Source organism: Eurosta solidaginis, chromosome 1, assembly GCF_040869045.1.
Source record: "Eurosta solidaginis isolate ZX-2024a chromosome 1, ASM4086904v1, whole genome shotgun sequence".
Classification (NCBI taxonomy): Eukaryota; Metazoa; Arthropoda; class Insecta; order Diptera; family Tephritidae; genus Eurosta; species Eurosta solidaginis.
Genome location: NC_090319.1, coordinates 191,262,543 through 191,288,038, shown reverse-complemented (window position 1 = coordinate 191,288,038; position 25,496 = coordinate 191,262,543). Strand labels below are relative to the sequence as shown.

Genomic DNA, 25,496 nt, shown 5'->3' with positions numbered 1-25,496 from the left:
GCAAAATCCGAGCTATGACGCCTAACAAAGGCCAGCATGGCATACGATTTTGAAATGCAAAGGTTAATATGGCTTGCAAAAGTAAATTTCTAGTCGAAAATTACTCCTAAGTCTTTAATTTCACTTACCCGCGACAAGGGCGTATTAGATATATGATATGAGGTATCAATGATATTCGTACGTTTCGAAAAAGTAATATGAAAACACTTACTTATGTTGAGTGTTAGCCGATTATTTTTACACCAGTTACTTAATTTATCGAAATCTAATTGCATCAATTCGGAATCATGAAGGCTATTGTTTATTAAATATATTTTAAGGTCATCCGCGTACAGCACAAATCTTACTGTAGAAGAGCAAGAGCAAATGTCATTGATAAACAAGCCAAAGAAAATTGGGCCCAGAATGCTTCCTTGTGGAACACCGGAGCAGGCGACGAACGGAAGAGACCTAACATTGTCAACCACCACCATACAGTGACGATTATATAAGTAGGATTCAATCCATCTCAGGAAGACAGAATGGAATCCCATCAGGGCAAGTTTTTTAGTCAGAATTGAATGTGAAATCCGATAAAATTCTTTAGAAAAGTCAGTATATACTATGTCAACTTGACATCCTAACTGAAAGGATGCAATGCAGTCATAAGAGAAAATAGCCAAGTTAGACACAGTTGAGCGTCCCGGAAAAAAGTCATGCTGTTCTGGATGTACAATATTCTTGACAAAGAAAAGTAGTTTCTCTTGAACAATACATTCAAAGAACTTTGCTGTGGCGGAAAGTTTGGAAATAGGCCTATAATTTCTAACGTCATTTTTCTTGCACCTCTTGAAAATAGGTGAGATAAGAGCTAATTTCCAAACGTCAATAAAGGTACCCGACGATAAGGAATTGTTAAAAATTAACAAGAGTGGATAAGCTAGGGTATCGCACTGTTTGAACACAATTACCGACAAACCATCAACATCGGTATTTGACGAGGGTTTAAGTCGAGAAATGCCCCTAAAGACGTCGTCATTAGACAACACAAGGTTCCCAAAATCAAAAGCAGGATGTGTGTTAAAACAAATGTCGTCACAATTGCCAGAATCGGATACAAAATTTGCCATAAAATCTTCGGAAAAAAGATTTATCGCAGCCACAGTAGTATCAACCACTTTGTCGCCGAGAAAAATAGATGATGGAATATTAGATACAGCCTTCTTCGAGTTAACGAAATTCCAAAATGATTTTGTATTTGATTTTAAGTTTTCTTCACAATTTAAAATGTAATTTCTGTGTAAAAATTTATCAAGGGAAGCAAATTTCTTTTCACACTCTGTATACTTATCGTAAAAAGCCCTATTTTGACAGTTTTTAAATTTACGGAAGAATTTATTTTTCAAATTGCGAAGTTTTATCAGGGCAGCATTGTGCCAAGGAACTTTGTATTTTTTCTTTGAAAGCACAGGTATGCAGCTTTTACATACATCCACAACGGTAGATCTAAATATCTCAAAACTATCAGTGGTATCGAGATTACAAAGCAAATTATCCCAATTTTGCGCCAATAAACCAATCCAATTACCATGTTTCATCTCTTTTTTCATATTTGGTATAGAATTATGGCATTTTTTCCATTTTCTCGTAATTTTCGATATCGAAAAAGTGGGCGTGGCCATAGTCGGATTTCGGCCATTTTTTATACCAAGATAAAGTGAGTTCAGATCAGTGCGTGGACTAAGTTTAGTAAAGATATATCGATTTTTGCTCAAGTTATCGTGTTAACGGCCGAGCGGAAGGACAGACGGTAGACTGTGTATAAAAACTGGCCTTGGCTTCAACCGATTTCGCCCATTTTCACAGAAAACAGTTACCGTCATAGAGTCTATGTCCCTACCAAATTTCACAAGGATTGGTAAATTTTTATTCGACTTATGGCATTAAAAGTATTCTAGATGAATTAAATGAAAAAGGGCGGAGTTACACCCATTTTGAAATTTTATTTTACTTTTTTTTTTTTGCACCATAGTTTAATGTTGACATAATTTACTTATATACTGTAAAGATATTAAATTTTTTGTTAAAATTTGACCTAAAAAAATTTTTTTTTAAAGTGGGTGTGTTCGTCATCCGATTTCCCTGATTTTTATTTAGCACACATATAGTGATAGGAGTAACGTGCCTACCAAATTTCATCATGATATCTTCAACGACTGCCAAATTACAGCTTGCAAGACTTTTAAATTACCTTATTTTAAAAGTGGGCGGTGCCACGCCCAATGTCCAAAATTTTACGAATTTTATATTTTGCATCATAACTCAACGCACCTACCAAGTTTCATTCAAAATTTATTTTATTATAAAATAACCATGTAAAAATAAACAGAAGTATGAGGAATTACATGGAATAACGGAAGCTATATTTTAACCTCAGAAAATTGATACTGCATTTGTAAGGAACACGTGTTTGAAAATAATAAATCTCAATGGAATAAGCAAGATTGAAATAAGGATTAATTATGTAATATAAGTTAAAACGCAATAAATTGAGACACCCTATTTTTACAATTATACTTATATGCAAAAGCCAATATAATATTTAAATATTTTATATATATATTGGAATTACGAAATTCCGCAAAGTACCGTTTGCAAAATCACCTGTAAAAATGTATGGAGTTTTCATGCAAAAGAGAGTAACATGCAAGAGGATGTCCACATGCAAGTCAAAACAAATGAATGCGTTGAAATGCGTATTGTATGTATAAAAAATGCAGTACCTAGCTTTTTTTGTAAAAATTTATGAAAATATGAAATTTATAAATGTAATATGTATGTTTGATATGCATATGTACGTATGAAGATATGGAAACCGGTTTATATACATATAAATACATATACGCCGACACAGCGCTGTCACAAATGAAGATTTGGTGGTGGAATACCCGGAATATACGTGATTTCTGATGGGCGCTGATACTAACTACATGGTAAAATCACTTCTCATTCTCACAACGATGATGTTGAAAATTTCGTTTATTGATGGTTGCGTTGCAGCCGCATACATAAAATTGATATTTTTAATATATTGTAACGAATGTTAGCCGCACTGAGCGATTCTATCGTCTCTAAGCCGATGCTAAGCAGTGACGAGAACTCACATCCACAGATCAATCATTATGTATCTACATAAACGAAACAATAATTGCGTCTACACATATGTACCATGTACGTATACTAGCAGCGGAGAGTCAATGCACAAATACATGCATATATCTGAGATACTCCTGAAAGTATGCAATGAGAAAAACTATAAAATCATGCAATTGTAGTTACAGCTGAGAAGTTTGAGAGCTGCTGGACTAGTAGATTCTGGAAGCGCCTAGAAGATGCGAACGTTGAAATCCGAGAGTATAAAAGGCGGCAATTATAGAGGCGCTGGAATTCAGTTTGATTTGAGATTTCGATTAAGACGCTATCTAGCGAGCAAGAGCAGTATTATTTTGAATAGTAGAGTTTCATTTGAGCTATCAATCAGTTTGGTTATTAAGCAAGCTATTCGTTGCACAGTTTGAGCGTTATTGTGAAGAACTTTAATAAAGGCCATTTTGCATTATTACATATTGGAGTTATTTATTCAACAGTTTAGTGATTCGAACTTAGTAGAAGGGCAAATAAGAGGATTTGCAAGTAAATTCGTTACAATATATATAAGATAGGTATGTGTGCTATTAGTGGCAGCGTGGAAAAACTCCGAAAGTTTAGCAGCCAGTGATTTTTATGGCGAAACGTATAGAAACAGATGGCAGTGTTGGCCAAATTATGGATTATGGACACTTTGACGAGGAAAGTGATAATTCAGAGCTTTTAAAAATCATAAATTCAATGAACGTTGCGTGCAGCAGATACTGCAGACCTTAAAGCGGATGTTGATTTTAGGCAAGTGAAATGTATTGCAGAATTGTATGGCAAAGAGAACTTTTCGACATTTTTGTCTTGCATAAAGATGGTAGCAAACCTGCCATTTTGTATGCCGCGCGGCGTAGCCTCGATGACACGGTCGCCATGTAGAAAATTGTGACGAATATTACCATCACTAAGTGTTTACTAAGTAAATAATCACGCAACAACAGAAAAAAACATTGAAGCGAGCCACACATGTACATGTACATAAACACATTAATCATCATGTACACACATACATGCAAGCAGCGGAGAGATACTCACAAACGCATGTCATCATCAGCTACTACTTCGATCACATATACACGCATATGGTTACACACTACAAATACACGCGCATATGGCTGTTGACCAGGTAGAGGATTCTAGAAGAAGAAACGTCTAAAAATTTGGCAGAGAATATAGAAGCAGCAGAAGCTGAGTAGTCCGGAATCAGAATGATTCAAGCACGCTATTGTTTGGGAAGTATAAGTGTTATTGTGAAGAACTTTCAAAGCAGTCTAATAAAGACCATTTTGCATTATTGAATATTGCAGTTATTTATTGAACAATTTAGCGATACGAAAGTTAGTAGAAGGTGTAAAATAAACGGAATTTCTCTAAATTCGGTGTCAGAAGAGGAATTGTTGAATAAATTCCGAAGAATGGGAATACAACTTGGACATAGCGAAGTTAAGCAAATTAAGGAGCCAGCAACTGAAAAAGGAGTTGGAGAACCGTGGGTTGAATACAACCGGCAACAAGATCGAATTTCAAGCACGGCTACGAGGGGTAATGGAGTTGGAAGGCATTGATGTGGGCGAGTATGTCTTTTATCCTGATTTGGAAAAGCCAGCGGCTAAAATGGAGGAGAAGATAAAGACTCCGAATCCATTGGCAAGTGTTGACTCTAACGCGATATTAGCAGTTTTGAAACAAATATCAACCGAAATGTCATCTCAACTGGCAGAAGAGAAGACAAGTATAGCATCCCAACTGGAATCACAGGAGACACGTATAACATCCAAGATGGAAGAACGCATTTCAGAAATGTCGTCGCAAATGTCATCTCAACTGGAAGAACAGAAGTCATATATACCATCTCAGTTGGCTGAGCAGTTGAAAGCACAAGAGGCCCGCATATCCTCGCAGCTGGAGCCACAGGAAGCAAGGGTATCATAAAAACTTGATTCGCAGGATGCAAAAATTGCACAATTTCGCCCGGCTGTTCCAGCGAGCAATCTGAAGGTAAAATCTCCATCTTTTGACGGTTTTGTTTCTTTCCAGGTCTCTAAGCTACAGTTTTAAAAGACCGCAGCAGTGAACAACTGGAATGCTGAAGATAAAGTTGCAGCTCTATTCGTAGCACTGAAGGGGCCAGCAGCCGAAATCCTACAGACGATTCCTGAAGGAGAACGGAACACCTATGAAGCGTTGATGGCTACTGTGGAACGACGACACGGAAGCGAACACAGGAAGCAGATATATCAAATTGAGTTGCAAAACCGCTACCAAAAAGCTAATGAGACTTTGCAGGAGTTTGCGTCGGATGTTGAAAGTCTGGCCTATCTAGCAAATGTGCACCCGTGGAATACAGCAAGAGGGTAAAAATCCAGAGCTTAATAAATGGCATACAAGACGTCCAAACGAAACGAGCTACATATGCGTATCCAAAACTAACATTTGCTGAAGCGGAATCCCATGCACTAACTCTGGAAACTATTTCCCTTTTGAGTAAGCCCACATAAAAAGCTCATCGCGTGGAAGTGGAAAGGCCAGACTGGGTAGACACAATTTTGGATAAATTAAAAGGAACGCAGCAGAAAAACGATGGTACCGTCAAATGCTTTAAGTGTGGAAAACCAGGGCACATTGCACGTTTTTGCAGTACCAACCCTAATAGTTCCAACAATGTGGGTGGCCGTAAACGCAGAGCTGAAGGAGATGAGCAAATTTCCAAATCTACTCAATTGTCAAACCAAAGCGAGTCAGCCGCAAGGGACGCCAGATGGCTCCCGCAGTTGAAAACCACATAATCTCTATCTCTGTGGATGGAAAGGAACGTTTACTGTCTGTAGATACGGGCGCATCGCATTCCATCATTCGATCAGATTTGGTCAACAAGAAGATAAGACCATTGCTTGGAGCAAGATTATGTACAGCAAAGGGAGAGGACACCCAGGTAATTGGAGAAATAGCATGTGAAGTAGCAATTGGGAGGGCCACGGTACTACACAATTATTTAGTGGCAGAGATTGTTGATGAAATGATAAATGCAGTGGACTTCTTAATCGACCAAGGCATCAAGATCGATATGCAAAGCAAGTCGATGTGATATAAGAACATGGATGTGCCACTTAATTTCGGCTACGAGAAAGGCTACAACAGTAAACGAGTGCTGGTGGAAGATAGTCAGCAAATACCAGCAAAATCAGAAGCAGTCATCTGGGCAAAGGTTGGTGGATATTGTGGGACAAACAAATTGTGGGTTGTCGAGGCAGCAAACAGATCAACACCGAACGTACTTGTAGGAAACCCCCTGGCTATGACAAAACAAGATGGACGTATTCCGGTAAGAGTACGCAATGAATTCAAGTCACCATTCAAACTGACAAAAGGAGCTATATTGGGAAGATGCCAAGAGGCTGAAGTAGTTATTAACTGTGAACAGCTCCAAGAACACGTTTCAACTAGCAAGACTGATCTTTCAAATGACATCACGGCATGGACGGAGGGGCTAGAGGAAGATTATCAGAGTAAGGCAAAGCAACTGCTCCTAAAGTGCGCAAACATATTTGACGGCACCAATGTTGTTAAACATCAATTGGACACTGGAGACGCGAGGCCGATACGTCATGCTCCTCGTAGTGTTCCACTGGCGAAGCGGGAAGTTGTGAGTCAAAACGTACAAGAAATGAGCGACAGAAGCGTCATCGAACCATCAGCTAGTCCATGAAGCTCACCGATGGTACTTGTGAAGAAGAAGGATGGGAAAATGAGGTTTTCCGTGGACTACCGCAAGTTGGAAGACATCACGAAAAAGGATAGCTACCCATTGCCAAGAATTGACGACACTCTGGACTCTGTGAGAAAAGACAGGTTATGTAACTTCGCCATTCTGTCTATTGAAAATTCTATAGCCCGATCTTTAAACTTTGATGATGTTAAAAACACTTTTGCGGAATAGAAATTTCGAAAAAAAGATTTTTCCAAATAAATATCTTTTTGGAATTAAGTTGTTAATTTTATTTTATTGTAAATGCATTCAGGTTTCGCATTGGGCTAGCATAGTCTACAGACCATTCTCTCTTGCCTAAGTGGGACATTTACAACGTTTAATTGAGTACGTTGCAAATCTGGAAGTTTGTTAAAATTAAACTGCAACATAGCGATTTTTATTTATAGCGCCCCATCAAAAGAATTTTCCACGGACCCCAGATGGTATAGTTATGCCACTGTGTTCAAAGAATAAAATATGCAAGGAAGGCAATTGGGATAAAGTTTACAAAAACCAAGGCATGACGTGGCTGAATGCGCTTATAACTCTTCAAGTATCGAAGGAGTGCGGTTTCAACTCCCACTCCCTGGAGAAAAGGCTTTGAAGAGATTTACAAGGTATAATCGAAAAAGCTGTCGCATTGTCCCTCCTGACGTCACGTTTTTTAAATTTTTCCCAAATTATAAAATAAATTATAAATTGCTTCAAATAAAGGTTTTCATCCATCTAAAAAGCAATGGGGCAATCCCCGCTTAATTCCAAAATATAAATTTTCTTTAAGTGTTTTATTCTAATAACTTAGCGAATTTGGTGAACTGGGTTGCAAAGCGCTTGTTTTTTTAAATAACTTTTTAACGGTTAGAAAGAGTGAATTTCGCAATTGGACTGGCAGTGATGCGCATCTGTTGATACCCCTTTCGACTGAATCGGACCAATTTTCGTCATGAACAATAAACAGCCTAGACTGTCGTAAATGAGTAAAAAATATAACAACGCGCCGCCCGCCGCGCCGATATTTTTGACATTTGGCGGTGGCGTGCGAACAACGACGAAAATCGGCGGAGGCTGCGACAGCGTTTATTAACGGCGTATATCTCTATCTGCTTGTACTTCTTGAGCATTTCTTGGACTCTTAAAGATATGATCTAGAAAATCCAAAGAAGTCCTATCACGTTTCAATTGAAGAACACATCTCAATGAAATTTTGTAAAGGAAAATACCAGGGACCCCAGCCCTTATTAGTTATTATTTTTTTTTTTTGAGTCAAAAAAGTCAATGTCAAAAAACTGTCCTCGGTAAAAACCTTTGGTAATGAACGTCTCTTTATGCCGCCGGATTTGAGGATTTTATTACGGCTTTTATTTTAGGTACAATTGCTGTTACATGCTCGCCAACATATAGATCCTGATCGAACGTCACACCCAGTAAGTTTTGGGTGTAAGACAGTCGGTAACGTAATGCCAAGGTCACATTTGCCATATCCATGTTGTGACAATGTCAGATTTCGCGAGGCGAAAACCCTGGAGAGATTAGGGAGAGAGCTGTTTATTTTATTACATAGCCATTATTGTGCAGTCATCGGCGGAGGATACAATAGTGACTCCTTCTGATGGAAAATGGAGCTTCGATGTGTATAAGTCAAACAAAAGTGTGGATAGGATACCACCCTATTGGACCCCTAGTTAAATTTTTCTGGGTTAAGATGGCTCGTTCCTGAAATGCACCGACGCACAGTGGCGCCTTTTGAGTTTTTTCTTTGCAAAAATCATAACTTTTGAACCAATGAAGATATTTCAAAAACTTAAAATGCAAATGCAAGCTAAATATGTGAGGTTTTATTGTGTTAAATCTCAGAATGTCACATATACAGGGTGCTTCAAAAAATCGAAAATTTTAGAAAAATGCAAAAACAAAATGTTTTTAGTAAAAAATAAAAAAAAATAAAATGCTTCTTCAGACAATTACCCTAATGGTAACCACTGGTGCTCTATTAAATCTTTTCCATGTGCTAAAATTTTATGTACCGTTGGTGTAAGTTTCTTCTCAGGATACTTTTGATGCAGCAACTCTGTAGTTTACTCCCAATCTTTTCACAATATCTCTATCAACTCCTGTTATGCGAACAGTCACTTCATCGTTTTCAAAAAATCTTCTTGAGGAGTTACCATCATTTGTGTTTCCGTATCTATACTTTGGACAGTCAACTATAAGGCCAATCTCTTTATAGAATGCATCCTGAATTATTTTTTCCTCCTGTTTTGTTTCTCCTTACATGTTGTATTGTCGTCGAAAACTTCTCCTTGTTGTGGTAGCGTATAAGCCAGCTTCAAAACAAATTCCATACATCTTATCCTAGCATGAAAGAGATATTCCATACTCATAATTTAGTTCGTCAGTCATTGAATCATCAAGATTTTCAAAGTCCTTTTGGTTCTTCTTACAAATTGGACATTTCATTGTAGATGTCGTATTTGTTATTAAGTTCAAAACTTTTCCATAGACCATTGTTAGAAGAAAATCGTGCTTTATTGTAATAACATTCCCCTCTTCAATTTCAATTATTGTTGGTTCTAATTTGGCAATTTGAGTTTTCATATCACTCACTGTAGCTTTTATGAGTTCCGAAGACTCCTTCTCGTATTTAAATAATATCGGGCGGCACAATATAGTTGATGACGGACGTGGATTTTTCCAATATTCTGAAGCTTCATCTTTTAGTCGTAATGGAACAATAGACATAAACATATTACTATCTGTAATTGTTTCATTGTCTACATTTATTCTTTGTTTATATGCGCTTTGTCCTGATGATCCATCACAGCCCCACTTAGTTATCAATGCTAGCTCCTTTGGCAGTGATTTCAACTTTTCTTCAGTAAAACTTTGAAGGAGTCGTGTAGACGTATGATCCATTAGGTTTTGTAGCTCAATTTCAGCTGATACTTCGGTTATTTTGGTACTTAGAGGAACTGCTTCTTTCTTGGCTTGAGTAATTTTTTTGTATCCAGGTAAAATATCTGCATTACATTGCAATAATGACTTACGCAATAAAATATATTTTTTCTTCATTAAACCGAGATCTATAAACAGCGCCAAAGCTTCTTCGAGAGTGTATTTCTTAGGTAGCGCATTTGGTGGTGTGGGAATGCTGTTCTTGATCCTCATCAGTCGCACTGGACTTGCTACCGCAACTGCTTCTGTTATATGAGACTTCACGTTTTCCTCGTCTTTTTTATATTTAATAGCCACTGCTTCCTTTTCCTTGTGTAGGTAGAACACTCTTCTATGGGTTTTGTTGGTCTCCTTATAGTTGGATTGGTTGACGTGCTAGGCGTTTCTTCCTCCAAAAAAGTTTTGTCAGCTAGCCACTTTTCATGCTTACTTAGAAATTTTGAATTGTTACGATAGACGTCCTTCCATTTTCTTTCTATCATAATGTATTGTAAACCAATTTTTTCTTCCAGGCCTTCCTTTTCTTTAATGCTTGTTTCACTCGCTAATTCTCTCATAATAGCCTCAACGAAGTCTTGTCTTGACTTTGTAGATTTAAACACCGCAAAAAATTTCGAGTTTTCTAGATACATATTAGAATTGGCTTCGAGTGTATCTGACTAAATAGTAAACTGTGAACTATATTTAAAAATACTATTCACTTTACTTAAGCAAACAGAATATGGTGGACAGCATTGTATGATGGATAGCTTTATATACCTACTCAAATTATTAAAATGAATTTCAGGTATACAATTCGTAACTAAAAAAATGTATGTTGTTAACAAGATCCATTAACAAAAACGACCTTACGGCCGTACTGAATTATATATACCTGCTCAGGCGCATTTATGCCCAAGGTTGTTAAACTTTATTTGATGTAAAAAGTGAAGTTGCAGCTGTACGCAGGTAGACTTTATGAATTTAGGTAACTGAATATTTCACAAATAACTACTGTTTATTTGACGGAGCACATATTTTAATATTTTTTTTTCCATCAAAATTTTACAAAAGGGCCTAAAAATAGGCATTCAGAAAAACAGGTATATCCGCCAACTTTTAACAAAAAAAAAAAAAACAAATTTTTTTTGTTTCAAGCCTAAATTAAATTATCTTTAATTGCTATAGAAGAAAACGACAACCGGCCGCCTTATCGCCTTATTTACTCACAAAACCATTTTAAATACAACGTAAAGAAGAAAAATTTCAAATTTCTCCCAATGTTGAAAAGTGGTCAACTTTGAGCGGCTCTACCTGGTAAACTATAATCTTCTGTGAAAAAACAGTTGTATATTCTTGATCCCTGGAAAATTAATTCTCTATTAGAAATATGTATTAGATTTAGCGAACGCTTTCATGATTTTTGCCATGCTTTAACGGTAGAGGCGCCACTGTGCGACGCTTGCCGACCAGTCAAATTTCACTGTAACCCCATTTCATTTGTTGCGTCTCTCTCAAAGTTGACAAGGAGTTCCCTAAATACACTGGATCACAAATTCCAATTTTTAAGTAACCTACTGGTACAGTATTCATATATCAGTTAGTTAGCAGGTAGATTTTCGAAGGATTATTAAATACAAAAAACTGTTAGTGTCGTTTTCTCAAACCCAGGTACATTTCAAGCAAGAGCATATTTTTAAGGTAGGTAGTATTTTCTTTGTTGAACCAGGGAACCTTTTTGTCTAGGTAGGCTTGAATTTTTACTTGATCTAAGTATAAATAATAGTACTTGCGCCTTGTTCCTTCATAATATCTGCAAGGCTTGCCGGATACTGTTCAGTTTATAATTGCAGTTTATAACCCGTCATTTACCGAAAAATTAAAAGGATGTGACGTGTGTTTTCAAATCCTTTGAAAGTTACTTACTACAAGTATTTTGGAATTGAGCCTAAAAACAATGAAAAACCATGGACACCGAATACTGTGTACACCACATGGCGAGTCGAATTGATTTTTTCGTAAACCGGAACAAAAAGGTGCTTTGTAAAAATTTCGAATTTTATCCCTTTTAATGCATAGCTGACTAATTCTTGAAACTATCTATTTAGGCGACATATGAAATTTATTACACCAATGAAGTGGAGGGAACCAACTTGCCGTTCAACGTACTGCTATATTTATTCTACAAAAGTACTTGGGGTTGGAAAGTCAAGAAAAGTAACCCATGCGAGCATATCTACAGTATCATTACCAGAACTAAATTCAGCGGAAGCTACATTGCCAGAATCAAATTTTGTTTTAGTTCCGGCTCCAGTTTCATTGTCAGCAGCAATATCTGATTACGCGGCATCATGTTATACTGGATTTCAAACGCACAACTCAATGATTGGATAAGGGATTTGGAATTGTCAAAGGAAAAGTCCGAACTACACGCCTCTCGTATCCAACAATTGAAGTTTGTTTCATCCGATGTTAAGGTAACATATTATAGAACTCGTCACGAACAATTTTCCAAGTACTATACGAAGGAGGCAGTGTTTGTTACTGCAAAGACATTGCTGGTCTATTCAAACAGTTTGGTGAACCATATGATTCAAAAGAGTGGCGATTGTTCATAGAGCGCAATAAATTAAGTTTAAAGGCCGTATTATTGCATATTGGCAACCAAAAGTCATCTATCCCGATCGTGCATGCAGTAAATACGAAGGAAACGTATGAGATAATGCAAAAATTGCTCAAATTAATCAAATACGAAGAATATGATTGGAAAAGTCGTTGGAATGCTATGTGGTCTACAAAGTGGATACACAAAAGACTGTTGCTTTCTATGCAAATGGGATAGCCGAGCTCGTCAAGACCACCATATCATAAAGGATTGGCCAGAACGAATCGAGTTTCAAGTTGGGGTGGATAACATAAAATACTTCCCACTTATAAAGAAGGAAAAAATAATTCTACCTCCGCTCCACATCAAGCTCAGCCTTATCAAAAACTTTGTCAAGGCTTTGGACAAAGAAGACGAAGCTTTTCATAATTTGAAGACAGTCTTTCCAGAGATTTCAGAAGCAAAAATAAAGGAAGGAATTTTTGTAGGACCGCAAATAAGGAAAATGATGACCAATAACCATTTCAAAGAACTATTGTCACCAGTGGAGGCAGCAGCGTGGGATTCTTTTGAAAAGTCGTTACTTCCTTTTTGGGCAAACACAAAAGTCCTAAAGCGAATTGATAGTGAATGACTTAATCAAAAACTATGCGGAAATGGGTAAATAAAAAAACATATTTAAGAGCGTTTTATCAGTTAACTTTAAAACCTATCTGCCCGATAAACAAATAATTTTTTGAAAATTTTTAAATTTACATGAGAATATATAGTCGTAAATCTGAATTCATCGTCCAGTTCCGAACAAACAAGAACGAGAAAAATGTAAACAAAAATTTTGTTCTGAATTGAAAGATAAATCCAGCCTAAGAAAATTCTATACTAATGTCTCACTTATGCATTTATCTAGTATATTTTTTTTATTTTCTTTCAGGAGTAAATATATCTTTAAAAATTCATTTTCTACACTCCCATTTAAATTTTTTCCCGCAAAATCTTGGCGATGAAAGTGACGAGCATGGCGAAAGGTTTCACCATCAAATGGAAATGATTGAAAGTCGGTATCACAAGGATTCTGGGATGTCGCTATGATGGGTGACTACTAGAGTTGGCAAATATCCGTATACCTGTGACTTTGTCACAGCTACTGAAATATCACAGTACACTTCAGCGACAGCTTAGAAGGAATAACCGTGACAGATTGCTTGTGACAGAATTTATTCCCGTTACCCATCACGCTTACCAATAAATTCAATCATAGACTAAAATAAAGCTATGACCACAGGACCAAATCGCTTCTATGCCATGAACCAATACAATGAGCGGATTATTTAAGCTGCGACTGAATAACAGTACGTGCCCCAGAAAATGATACAGAGGCCCTCGCTAACAGAATAAAGCCACTGTTAAATCGATGCTCGCAGTAATAGTAATGTTTTGTATGTTTTTTTTTTTTTTTTTACGAGGAGGAAGCATCGAAAGCCTCATAGTCAGTACGGGACTTTAACCGCACTAAACCTCCTACCGTCTGAGTACCATTTACCCCCCGGTACTACCGTCAAGTATTCCGTCGGGAGGTAGGTTGAGCACTAAGCTCTACGTCTGTCGGGGTCACGTTGCTGTACTTAGATAGTGCCGCGGTATGGTTAACGCTGGGACTGACACGCCCTGCTTACTACCTGAATGTGCTTGACGCATACCACTTCTACGAATATTTCCAAGCCTACCTTAAACACTGTGCATATAGCGCTTGTGGCATGCTTGTGCGTTCGACTACTTGTATTGTAGGGTTTTGTTTTTTATATATGTATATATGTGTAAATAAATTATATATGTATAAATGGAAATTTTTTTTTTGTATGTATATATATGCTACAAGTGAGTGAGTTAGTAAAGGCTGTTCTTTAGAGTTTTTCTGCGACATCTGCTCCTTATTCGAAACACAATCCGTAGGGAAAAATATAAATTCATTTTCCATTGTTGTTTTTGTTTTGTTTCAGTCACAGTCACGAGTAAAAACCGATGTGACTGAAAGGTCACAATAGTATAATGTTGTTCCTCAAAAATCACGGGATCGGCCAACATTAGTGACTACTGTTGGTTTCTCATAGGAGAAACCGATCCTAATCTAAATAAGCGTCAAAACAAGACAAATAGCCTTTTTCAATTATAAAATAAGATTATAGAGCTAATATATACTTACTTACTTACTTAATTGGCGCTTAACCGTCTAAACGGTTATGGCCGTCCAACAAGGCGCGCCAGTCGCTCCTTGGCTCCGCCAACCGGCGCCAATTGGTCACACCAAGGGAGTTTAAATCGTTTTCCACCTGGTCCTTCCAACGTAGTGGGGGCCTCCCTCTACCTCTGCTTCCATAGGCGGGTTCCGATAGAAACACTTTCTTGGCCGGAGCATCATCTTTCATTCGCATAACATGGCCTAGCCAGCGCAGCCGCTGCGTTTTAATTCGCTGGACTATGTTGATGTCTGCGTATAGCTCGTACAGCTCATCATTAAATCTTCTTCGGTACTCGCCATCGCCAACGCGTAGAGGTCCATAAATCTATCGAAGAACTTTTCTCTCGAACACTCCCAAAGCCGCTTCATCTGCTGTTGTCATGGTCCATGCTTCTGCCCCATATAGCAGGACTGGTACGATAAGTGACTTGTAGAGTATGATTTTCGTTCGCCGAGAGAGGACTTTACTTTTCAATTGCCTACCAAGTCCAAAATAGCATTTATTGGCAAGATTGATTCTTCGCTGGATTTCAGTGCTGATGTTGTTGCTAATGTTGATGCTGGTTCCCAAATAAACGAAGTCTTTTACTATTTCGAAATTATGGCTGCCAACCGTAGCGTGGTTGCCAAGGCGCATATGCGCTGACTCTTTGCTCGATGACAGCAGGTACTTCGTTTTGTCCTCATTCACCATCAAACCCATCTTTACCGCTTCTTTTTCCAGCTTGGAGTAAGCAGAACTAACAGCACGGGTGTTTAGGCCGATGATATCAATGTCATCAGCATATGCCAGTAATTGCTAATATATAGATATTTATTTGTAGGGTACTTAAGTTTTACTATATGGATATATTTATTTGAATGCTTATAATTTTTGTATAAGTTCATCGATTTTGTTGAATGAAAGCTAATTTTTTTGTAATAAAACAGAGCTTAGAGAGGAAAAAACCTGCAGAAAAATAAAAAGTTTTCGAGATCCTTCCTCGCAAAGTACAAATTTTTTATATTTAAAAAAAAATTTTAAAAATCCGTAATGATTGTTCGTTTTCTTTGAATATACAGGGCCTAGTAAAAAGTCTTGTATGCGCAGTTTATAGCAAATTTGATTACCTTTTAAAAGCTTCAAACCGTTTGGAATTGCTCAATTCGTTCTTGAGATATATATGATTAAGTGGACCCAATTAATTTTTTTTTTTTTTTGAAAAACCGTTATTCGGAAATATGTCAAAAACGTTACCATAGAATTAAAAAAACCTTGATTTTCGGAATCAGTGGCTGTAAACCAGTGATATCGAAAGCCAAATTTCCGAATTCAGACGCATTTTTAATTTGCACGACTCCTTCGCAACCCATTGAAAATTTTTCCGCTCCCAACACCTTCACTTCTGCGTCTATGACATAGTCGTTTTCCACTACTTTTAGTCTCTGGAGGTCCTTTTCTAACACCCCTGCTAAGGCTCAGCACATTCTCCCAGCTTTCCATTGGGATTGCTGCAATCTATTATTTGGGAGTGCTTGGAAAATTCGTTCATCGTCTTTCCTTTGAAATCGGCGTCGCAGCCATAGCTCTCTTCAGTATAACTAACTAAGCTGGAGTCTGATCGGTACCCACCGTTTTGTCTTGGTTCTTTACCGAGTGTACCGACTTCACACTATTACCGCTTTTCGCGCATTTATCATCGCTGATAGCTGCGCTATCTCGCTTGCTGTGGTAAGCCCATCATTACTGTCTGAGGCGGCCCGGACTCTAACCGTAATGAGTTAACTGGGAAGATCACGGAGATAGTTGATATTATGAAGCGGTATAACATCCGCATAGCTGCGATGCAAGAGATCAAACTCACAGCAATATCTGCTCTGCAGATCTGCTCTGGGTATAACGTCCACGGAAAAGATCGCGAGAGCGCAAATGGATGCGGTCTCGCGTTTATCATCCACCACTCAGTTCAATATAATCTATTCGATCCCGACATCGGCCGCAGGGTCATTGTCCTGGAACGTCAAAATATATCTGTCAGGTCAGGCGATGTAAACTTAGAAACCATCAGCATCTACATTCCTCCTATCATCCCTTGCCCCAGTGGATACCACCCTGATATCAGCGCATTATTCACTGGCGATAATCGCATTATCTTAGGCGATTTCAATGCCCATCACGATCTATGGCATGCTCACCTACAGGCGGACAGCAGGTGTGAGATGTTGGCGGAACAAATAGAGGAAACCACGTTCTGCACAACGGAGATGCCCCACTCGTAGGGTAGGAAGCTGTCACAGCTCGCCGTATCTATCCATCTTAAGCGCAGGACTAGTAAACTGCGTCAACTGGCAGCCGATGATAACAATGGCATCTGACTACCTGCCTATACTCCTTTCGCTCGAGCGACCTGCCGACTTCAACAAAATACCTCTATGCCAGGAATTGCCCGTTAAATCCGGTACTCAAAGAAAAATACCCAGAGCTAGCAGGGGGAAAGCGTTCTCCATAGGGAAACGCGCGTTACTCTAGCTCAACTTCGATCTGGATACTGTAACAGGTTAAACTCTTACCTATGCAGAATCAACCCCGACATACAAAATGATGTCCTCCGTGCAATTTGTCCCCACATGACACCAACCATCTCTTCAATTGAAATGTGAACCAACACCTCTAACACCTTTCTCATTATGGTCCTCCACTGTTGAAACAGCAAGTTTCCTTGGACTCCCGTTAGAGGACTTTGATGACAATTTGTGATTAGTCGCACCTATTAGATGGGGCGAAGCACCACTACAACAACAACAACAACAGGCGGCCCGACAACGGGAAGACTGCGTTCCGATACAGCCGAAAATACCCCCTTCAATACGCATGGTTCGCATAACACCCTGAATTCGGAGGTTGGGTCACCGACATCCCGCCGAAGCGCGCCGCCCTACTATGAAGCCAAACGGCGTAAATGCAAGTCCCTAAACTGCCAGTCACATAGTCGGCTCTATGGAGTTCCGCTAAGCCCTCACACCATCTACAAGATGCCTGCTATAATGACCATTTACAAGCTAAGATGTTCAAAATTTAGTCCTGTAAAGCCAAGTATATGAGACAAATTAAATATATTCTTATACAATGATTAATGGAAATACATATACATATGTTATAAAATAAGCAATACCGATACATGATATTCTGAATCATTACGCTCTGAAACACCCAAAAGCTATAAGTAATTGGCTTAGCACTTGTCTGCTGTGATTATTTTCTAAAACTCCCAAGATTTAAGCCATTTCAAACCATACATTGCTGAGCTTGTATCTGTAGATGTTGGTCCGATCATACCATATGCGAGTGGTGAAAATAGTATAAAGCTGTACACCAGCAAAGATATCTTTGCGCCGATCAGTATATGTTGGAGCCACCTTGGTAGATTGATGAGGAAATACTTGAAGACCACACCTGTAAAAAGTTATACATTAAATAATATTGTAATAACATCTCTCTTATACCTATATTTGGCTGTCATTGTGTATGTCTTTTCCATATTTTATCGCTCAACGGGAATAAAATATAAATGTTATTCACAGTATCAGCAAAAAAGCTAATACTTTATACATATATACACATTCACAGCGTTTCAGAGAACAAACACTACTCAAAATGTTAGTACACGTCAGTTCCTTTGGGCCATATACATACACGTATCCTATTTTTAATATTTTCCCATTTCTTTATTTGAGTATTTTAGAAGTTCATGCCATTCTACATCTTTCTAAAATTTCAAATAAATATCCGGTATCTGGGCTAGAAACAAGGCTCAAGCTGTTGCCCTCCAGTTCTAGTAAAATTATGAAAACAAGGATTTCGTGGTACTGGTGTTGCCTTTTTTCCAAAATGCCTTTCTCTATAGCGTTTTTTAGATAAACTATGAGACTTGTTTTTAAACGGTTTTATTTGGCTTGACTTGACAGGCCGGTCGGCCGTTGTGAATTGTAATTAAAATTTCAGTAACTTCCCGATAAGCTACAAGCTTGAAACTTGGAATATAGTTCAGAACCCGATGACAATGCAATAATAAGATTAAAAAAAACTCCGATAGGTGGCGTATGGATTTAAATATTTCAAAAGGTCGTATTTGTTGCCCGATTTGGCTCATATTGGACCACATATTACATAAAGAAATAGAAAGGGACCTATGAAATAAATCGCCTCTATGTGGCGCAAGGATCGAGATATTAAAAAAATCGTATTTGTTGTCCGATTTGGCTCATATTTGGAACACATATTACATACAGAAATAGAAAGCGACCTATGAAAAGAAATTGCCGCTAGGAGGCGCATGTATTGAGATATTCAAAAAAATCGTATTTGTGCTCCGATTAGGCTTATATATGGAACACTTATTACATAAAGAAATAGAAATCGCTTTATGAAAAGGTGCGGCAAGGATCAAGATATTAAAAATACTCGTATATGTGGTCCTATTAGGTTCATATTTGGAACAAATATTACATACAGTCCGGTAGAAGTGACATCAAAATACTTTATATATTTATACACGCTTTTATTTAATTGTCTGATCAACGCGCTAGATTGATGAGGAGTATGATGACTAGTACACAGGACCTACATAATTATTTTCAAGCTTATAGTATTATTATTACTTTATGTAAGTATTGTTTTCATTAAATCTATTTAACTTAAAGAAATTTGTTTAATTAGTTTATTTTTACTTGCAAGCTTCGAATAAACCGCTACTAAAAAGAGTAAACCATTAGTGAAAGAAATTAAAATGTGTGTTACAAAATACTCAGTCAGTACTATGGCATCCTGTTTATAATATATACAGTTTTATTTTGGAAAAAATTGTTGTACATTATAAAATATTCATCTGTTCAAATGTTATCGCCAAAAAAAATCTTCGTTTAAAGTAAAAAATGTTAGTACCACGTCACAAAAGTGCAATAATTTGAAATGATGTCTAATTTTAATCGTCTGTTATCTTATAATTTGCTTTTTGATATTATGAAATTAGGCTGCATACATACTAGGATAGTCCTTATTTTTCGACTTTAAAAAAGTTGACTGGGCACCCCGTAAAATAATTCTTTACGCAAACATATTGATAGCGTATATATATATTTTTTTTTAAGTTGTTTAGAGGTCGCTTTGAGGTTAAACTTTTAGAAACATCATTGTAATAACTCTCTCTTTCTCGACGTATTGACTCTGATACGTTATTATTGATTATTTTACAACGAAATAGAATGCAAAACGAGCTAGTGCAGTACAGACACCAATCCATTTCATCTTTTACTTTTTACCTAGCTTTTTTAGCTTCAGTTGTATGTATTTATGTATGTGTATAACGGTATCTAAAGCATACTTTTCACCAACTTCCAGAAGTTTGATTAATTTGAAACTTTACACACGTATTAAGGACAGATGACAAAACAATAAATTTGATGGTGGTGTGATCACTTCAAATGGCCATAAGCTTAATCGAAACTTTGCGCACCTATCAAGGACCGATGACTATGCAATAATTTGATGGTGAGGTGACATAAGGTCAACTGACCTTATTTAGAATGGCCATAAATTTAATTGAAACTTTGCACACGTGTCAAGGACCGATGACAATGCAATAATTTGAGGTTGGGTTGACAAAGGCCAAAGGACATAAAGTCTATTCACATTATGCCACCTCATATATTTTAACCTATCTTTTAATTTTAATTTATTTATTTATTTTTTCGAAAAGTCAAAAACAACAATGGTTCTTACTGACTAAAACGAATAACTAAGCCTAGCTACAAAACAGAGTTAAGTAAATTAAGAAAAGTTGACTTTGGATAAGAAAAATGAAGCATAATAGAATTCGAGATCTCATTAAGTTCACGTAGAGAGCGCGACAATGGAGCATTTATCGCATAGTTAGTAGACTTATGTTTAATGTAAAAGGGGTTATGAGAACGAAGAGACCTCGTTGGAATAAGAAAATGAATAGCGTGCAGTAAAGAGGAGCAATCAATATCTTCATTAACAACTCCGAAAATGAAAGACAAGGAAAAAGTTGCCCTTCTGAGCTCTAATAGTTTCAAATTAATTAGCAGCACCACTTATTTTTTTTTTTTTTTTTAAGCTGGAATGATAAGAAGGGACTGGGTCTGAGAAATGTAAGGATCTTAGGCAAAATTTTAGGAATATCTATTGTACTCGCTCAAACCTGTCTATTGCAAACTTGTGATAAGGTCTCCAAATAAATGGAGCATATTCCAGTTTGGAACGAACAAACGATGAGTATAGCAATTTCAAGGTATAGGGATCTGAGCAGTTGGTGCTATTACGCCTCAAGAAACCTAAGGAAGCATACGCCCTTGAAATTACATAGTTAATATGGTTATTGAAAGAGAACGCGGAGTCAAAGACGACCCCTAAATCTTTAATCTCATCAAGGAAGTGAAGGGGAGTACCAGAGATCGCATATTTCGTTGGTAAAACATTGCGAATTTTGGAAAATGTGACATGAAAGCACTTTTTGAGATTGAGAGATAGACACGAATTATGGCACCTAATTGCTAATCTATTTAAGTCTTCTTGCAGACGCTGAGCGTCATCACTATTTTTAATACTGGAGAAAACTTTTAAGTCATCAGCGTAAAGTAAGAACTCCGATGATACAAAACAATTTCCTATATCATTGATGAATAAAATGAAAAGAAGAGGACCTAAGATGCTCCCTTGGGGTACCCCAGAGGTGGCAGTAAAATAGTTGGAAGATACACCCTCAATAGAGACCATGCAGCGTCTGTTACTTAGGTAGGAATACAACCACTTGAGAGATACGGAGTGAAAACCGAGGAAAGCGAGTTTACGTAGTAGCATATTGTGAGATACCTTGTCAAAAGCTTTAGAGAAGTCGGTATAAATGCAATCGACTTGATGGCTTGAAGAGAACGCATCAATACAATATTCACTAAACAAGGCTAAGTTTGTGACGGTAGACCTTCCTACAACAAAGCCATGCTGGTTTGGTAGTAACAAATTTTTTGCGGCAAAATATATTTTATCCTTAACAATTCCCTCGAAAAGTTTAGAAATGATAGATAGCTTAGATATTGGCCTATAGTTAGAAGCATCATTCTTTTTACCATTTTTGAAAATTGGGGAAATGTATGCAAGTTTCCAGGCATCTGCAAAGACATCAGAACTTAGAGATTGGTTAAACATGGCCAATAGTGGGGCTACAATAGCAGGACAATATTTGAGGAGGGCGGTACTAAGACCATCGCGATCAGTCTGAGTAGAGTTTTTCAGACTATTGATACCGTTAATAACGTCGATTGTGGTAAGCCGTAGGTCACTGAAATTCAAGGCTGATTCATGGTCAGAATGACAAACATAGTTTGGTAAAACAACCTCATCAACTGTGAAGTTGGATTGAAAAAAGTTGGCAAATAAGTTTACGATGTCTACGGGGGAGGTAGCAAGCTTATCGCCCAGGCAAACAGCAGCAGGTACCCCACCACTATTTTTTTTAGATTTGATAAAATGATAGAAATTTTTGGGATTAGACTTAATGTTTGATTCAACCCCAAGTATATATTTATTATACAGAAATTTGTTAAGGCTGTTAAACTTCTTAGATAGTTGGGTATAAAGTCCAAAATGGATTTGATCCTTGGATTTCAGGAATTTTTTTGCCACTTATTTCACTGATTCTTTAGCCTTTTCAGACCATGAGTATACCAGGGAAGTTTATAAGTCCTCTTTTTAATAATTGGAATATTCTTCGAGCAAATACCCAAGATATGTGACGTAAAAATAGTGTAACTACCATTAATATCCCGCCCAGAAAACAGAGCGTCCCAACAAGTGTTTAGGAAACAGGCGTTAAGTTTTTGGAAGTCGCAGGACTGAAACTTAAAGGATATTTTGTTGTCTAATTTAAATGCAACAAACTCGTAAAATTCGACATTCAGACACAACGGAACATGATGTCGATCAGCAGGTGAAATAGGAAACGAACATTCGGATATTGTTGTATTGATATTTGTACTAACGAAGGCGAGATCAGGAATTCTATTAAGCTTGTTAGTAAAACTATTAATTTGAATAAGATCAAGACTTAAGATATTGTCGATACAATAAGATTCAGTCGCCGAAGTAATATTAGTTGGTATTAAATCAAGTCTAGAGTAGCTTTCACACCATGCTACATTGGGAAGATTGAAGTCGCCAAGAACGCATAGGTGATTTCCCGCTAACTTACTTTGCACAATATTTACAATGTTATCAGTATGTGCTTTATAAATATCAGACGTACTGCTAGGGGGTATATACGATCCAATAATATATAACGATACGTAGGTTGACGAAACGTTGATGCATATACACATTTGATCCAGGATAGTATCAGGATTATTTAGTTTGATTTCAAAGTATCTCAAGCTACGATGCACAGCAATTAGTTTACCGCCTCCCAAAGAACTGCCTGTTTTATCAGCATCCCGGTCCTTGAGAAAAACGTTGAATAATTTAGAGTCAAAAAATTCATAATCATAAAAGTATGGATTAAGCCAGGTTTCGATTAAAACAAAAACATCAAAATCCAAGCTCGAACTAAAGGTACGGACTGCTGCTGCCTTAGAGCGCATACCACCCATATTTTGAAAATAAATATTTAAGTTCTTATGAACGTGATGGTCAGCTAATTGCTAAACCTCCTTGGTTACAGGAACTGATCTTCGACGATTGCGAAACGCTTTGACTCTAACGTCAGCCGGCCAAAGCGCTGGATTTAGAACGCTGTTCAAAAGGGAGGGCGGGACTCCAAGTTTAAAATGAATTTTCCTGAGCTTGTCAATTTCGGCATCCTTTTTGATCAAACGGAAACAAGCAATTTGACTGGCGTCAATTTTAACGTTATTAGCTACATAAGCAGTTATGGAGTCAGCAGAGACTGACGACTTAAAGGATGAAAGATGGATCCATTTCTTCGCAGGTACTACCGCAAGTTCAGTATTGGAATTCTCACCAATTATCACGCCAATGGTACCCATGCGGTTTTTCGGCCTGCCATTAGGGGCGGATTTTGGATTTAGAGATGCATCAGAAACATTATCAACCGCGGAAGACAAAGAATTGGACGATTGGCGAATATTAGTTGAAAGCGTAGTTTTCACCGTTGCAGACGGGTTATTCCCAGTATTAACCGGACTTTTAAAATTTTTCCGGTTATTGTGCTTGTTTTTACGTACATTAGTCCACTGTGCGGAACAGCTATTATTGACGCTAGCTGCGTCGCTATGAGGGCTAGATGCAGCTAATTCAGTAGAGTTCACAGGTAAAGCGACAGTTGAGACAGTCGCAGCAGAGATATTAACAGAGTCCGTGGCAGCGGCAACGACAGCATATGAAAGAGGGCCAATAGGCGAGGTGAGAAAGGATGGCGAGAAATTAGTTGATGTTTTATCATTCGCATTGACATCTACAGAGGCGAGAGCGTGTTTATCACTCTTAGATGATGATATGTGCGTAGGTACGGCCAGGGATGCACCTTAACGTTAAGCTAATCGTTTATCAAAAAATTTCCACGGTTTCCGTTGAAACACTTCGAAATATTATCGATAAAGAAATTATCAAGATAAATTATATCTCGTTTTTAACCGAAACGAAAAGTTTTCGTTAACGTTAAAAACGTTAACAAAAACGTGATACTATATGTTTTTTAATTGTGCTGGCAATGCTATAGCCATGGTGAAGCGGTAAGGTGCTAACAGCGAGCGAACATACACACACAAACTTCATGCAATTTGTTTGTGTAATTCGTTGGTGGTAATGTCAAAAATACTCTGAGAAATGTTCGTACTGTCAAAATTCATGAAAAACGTTGCAATCAGCTTGGCTAATGCTTCCACTTTTAATGACTCCGCCATCAATCAGCTTTGCCAGCATAGTTTGAAATTAATAATCAACATAAACGATTTGATTTCGTTTTGATATGGCAGAAAACGAAACAAAATCATTTCGTTAATTTGACGTTCTTAACGTTAATAAACGAAACGAAATGACTTTGTTTCGTTTATTAACGTTAATTATCGTAACGAAATGATATCGGTTCGTTGGTTAAGCATGCCTGGGTACGGCTGATATAGACAAATCACTGGCAGTGGCATCAGTCGTGCCAAGGGAATTTGTAGCACTAATAGATGTGTTGGCATGTGGGAGTACATTGGTACAAGAACAATTTTTGCATTTGCGAATTACCTCTATTTCTTTGCATAGCGAGGAGACAGCTAAACGTAAGTCATCAATGCAAAGCTTACTATGCATGGAGCGAACTTCAGCAATAATCGAATCTGATTGGACATTAAGTGAGTTAATGTCGGCGCGAAGAGACTTAATGACAGCAACAAGTTTGTTGTTTTCGTCTTTAAGAGTGGCAATTTCATCAATAGCATCTCTATTAATGTCGGCATTGCCTATTGATGGTTGAGCAGAAATGTTGTTGGTGTTAGTAGGAACAACCGCAACGGCAGCACTATTAAAGTTAGAATCATCCAAATTGATGGTGAGTGGTGGTGAGCGGAGAGAATTTCGACGAGCATTAACACAGCCACTACAAATGAAATCTTGACCGCTCTTGAGTAGATAATCAAGATCATCTGGGCGGATTTTAACACATTCTAGGTGGTAGAGTTCATTGCACTTGGCACACTGCACTTTCGAATGCGTTCTCCCAACGTTTTTCGCACACAAACAGGGGATTGTTGGTTGGGAGTATTTAATTAATTTTCCAATTACCAGTTGTTAAATTTATATAATC

General features: G+C 37.6%; 1 protein-coding gene across 2 annotated transcripts in view; it reads right to left on the bottom strand.

The window, feature by feature from the left end:
- Window positions 1-17,768: 17,768 nt before the first annotated feature.
- tw (Protein O-mannosyl-transferase 2) overlaps window positions 17,769-25,496 on the bottom strand; it is a 2,413,568-nt gene continuing 2,405,840 nt past the window's right edge. For both annotated transcript variants that reach the window (XM_067760057.1, XM_067760056.1), the window contains one exon: window positions 17,769-18,127. In XM_067760057.1, the coding sequence (XP_067616158.1) occupies window positions 17,934-18,127 (194 nt within the window). In that variant the 3' untranslated portion in view covers window positions 17,769-17,933. The remainder of the gene's footprint in view (window positions 18,128-25,496) is intronic.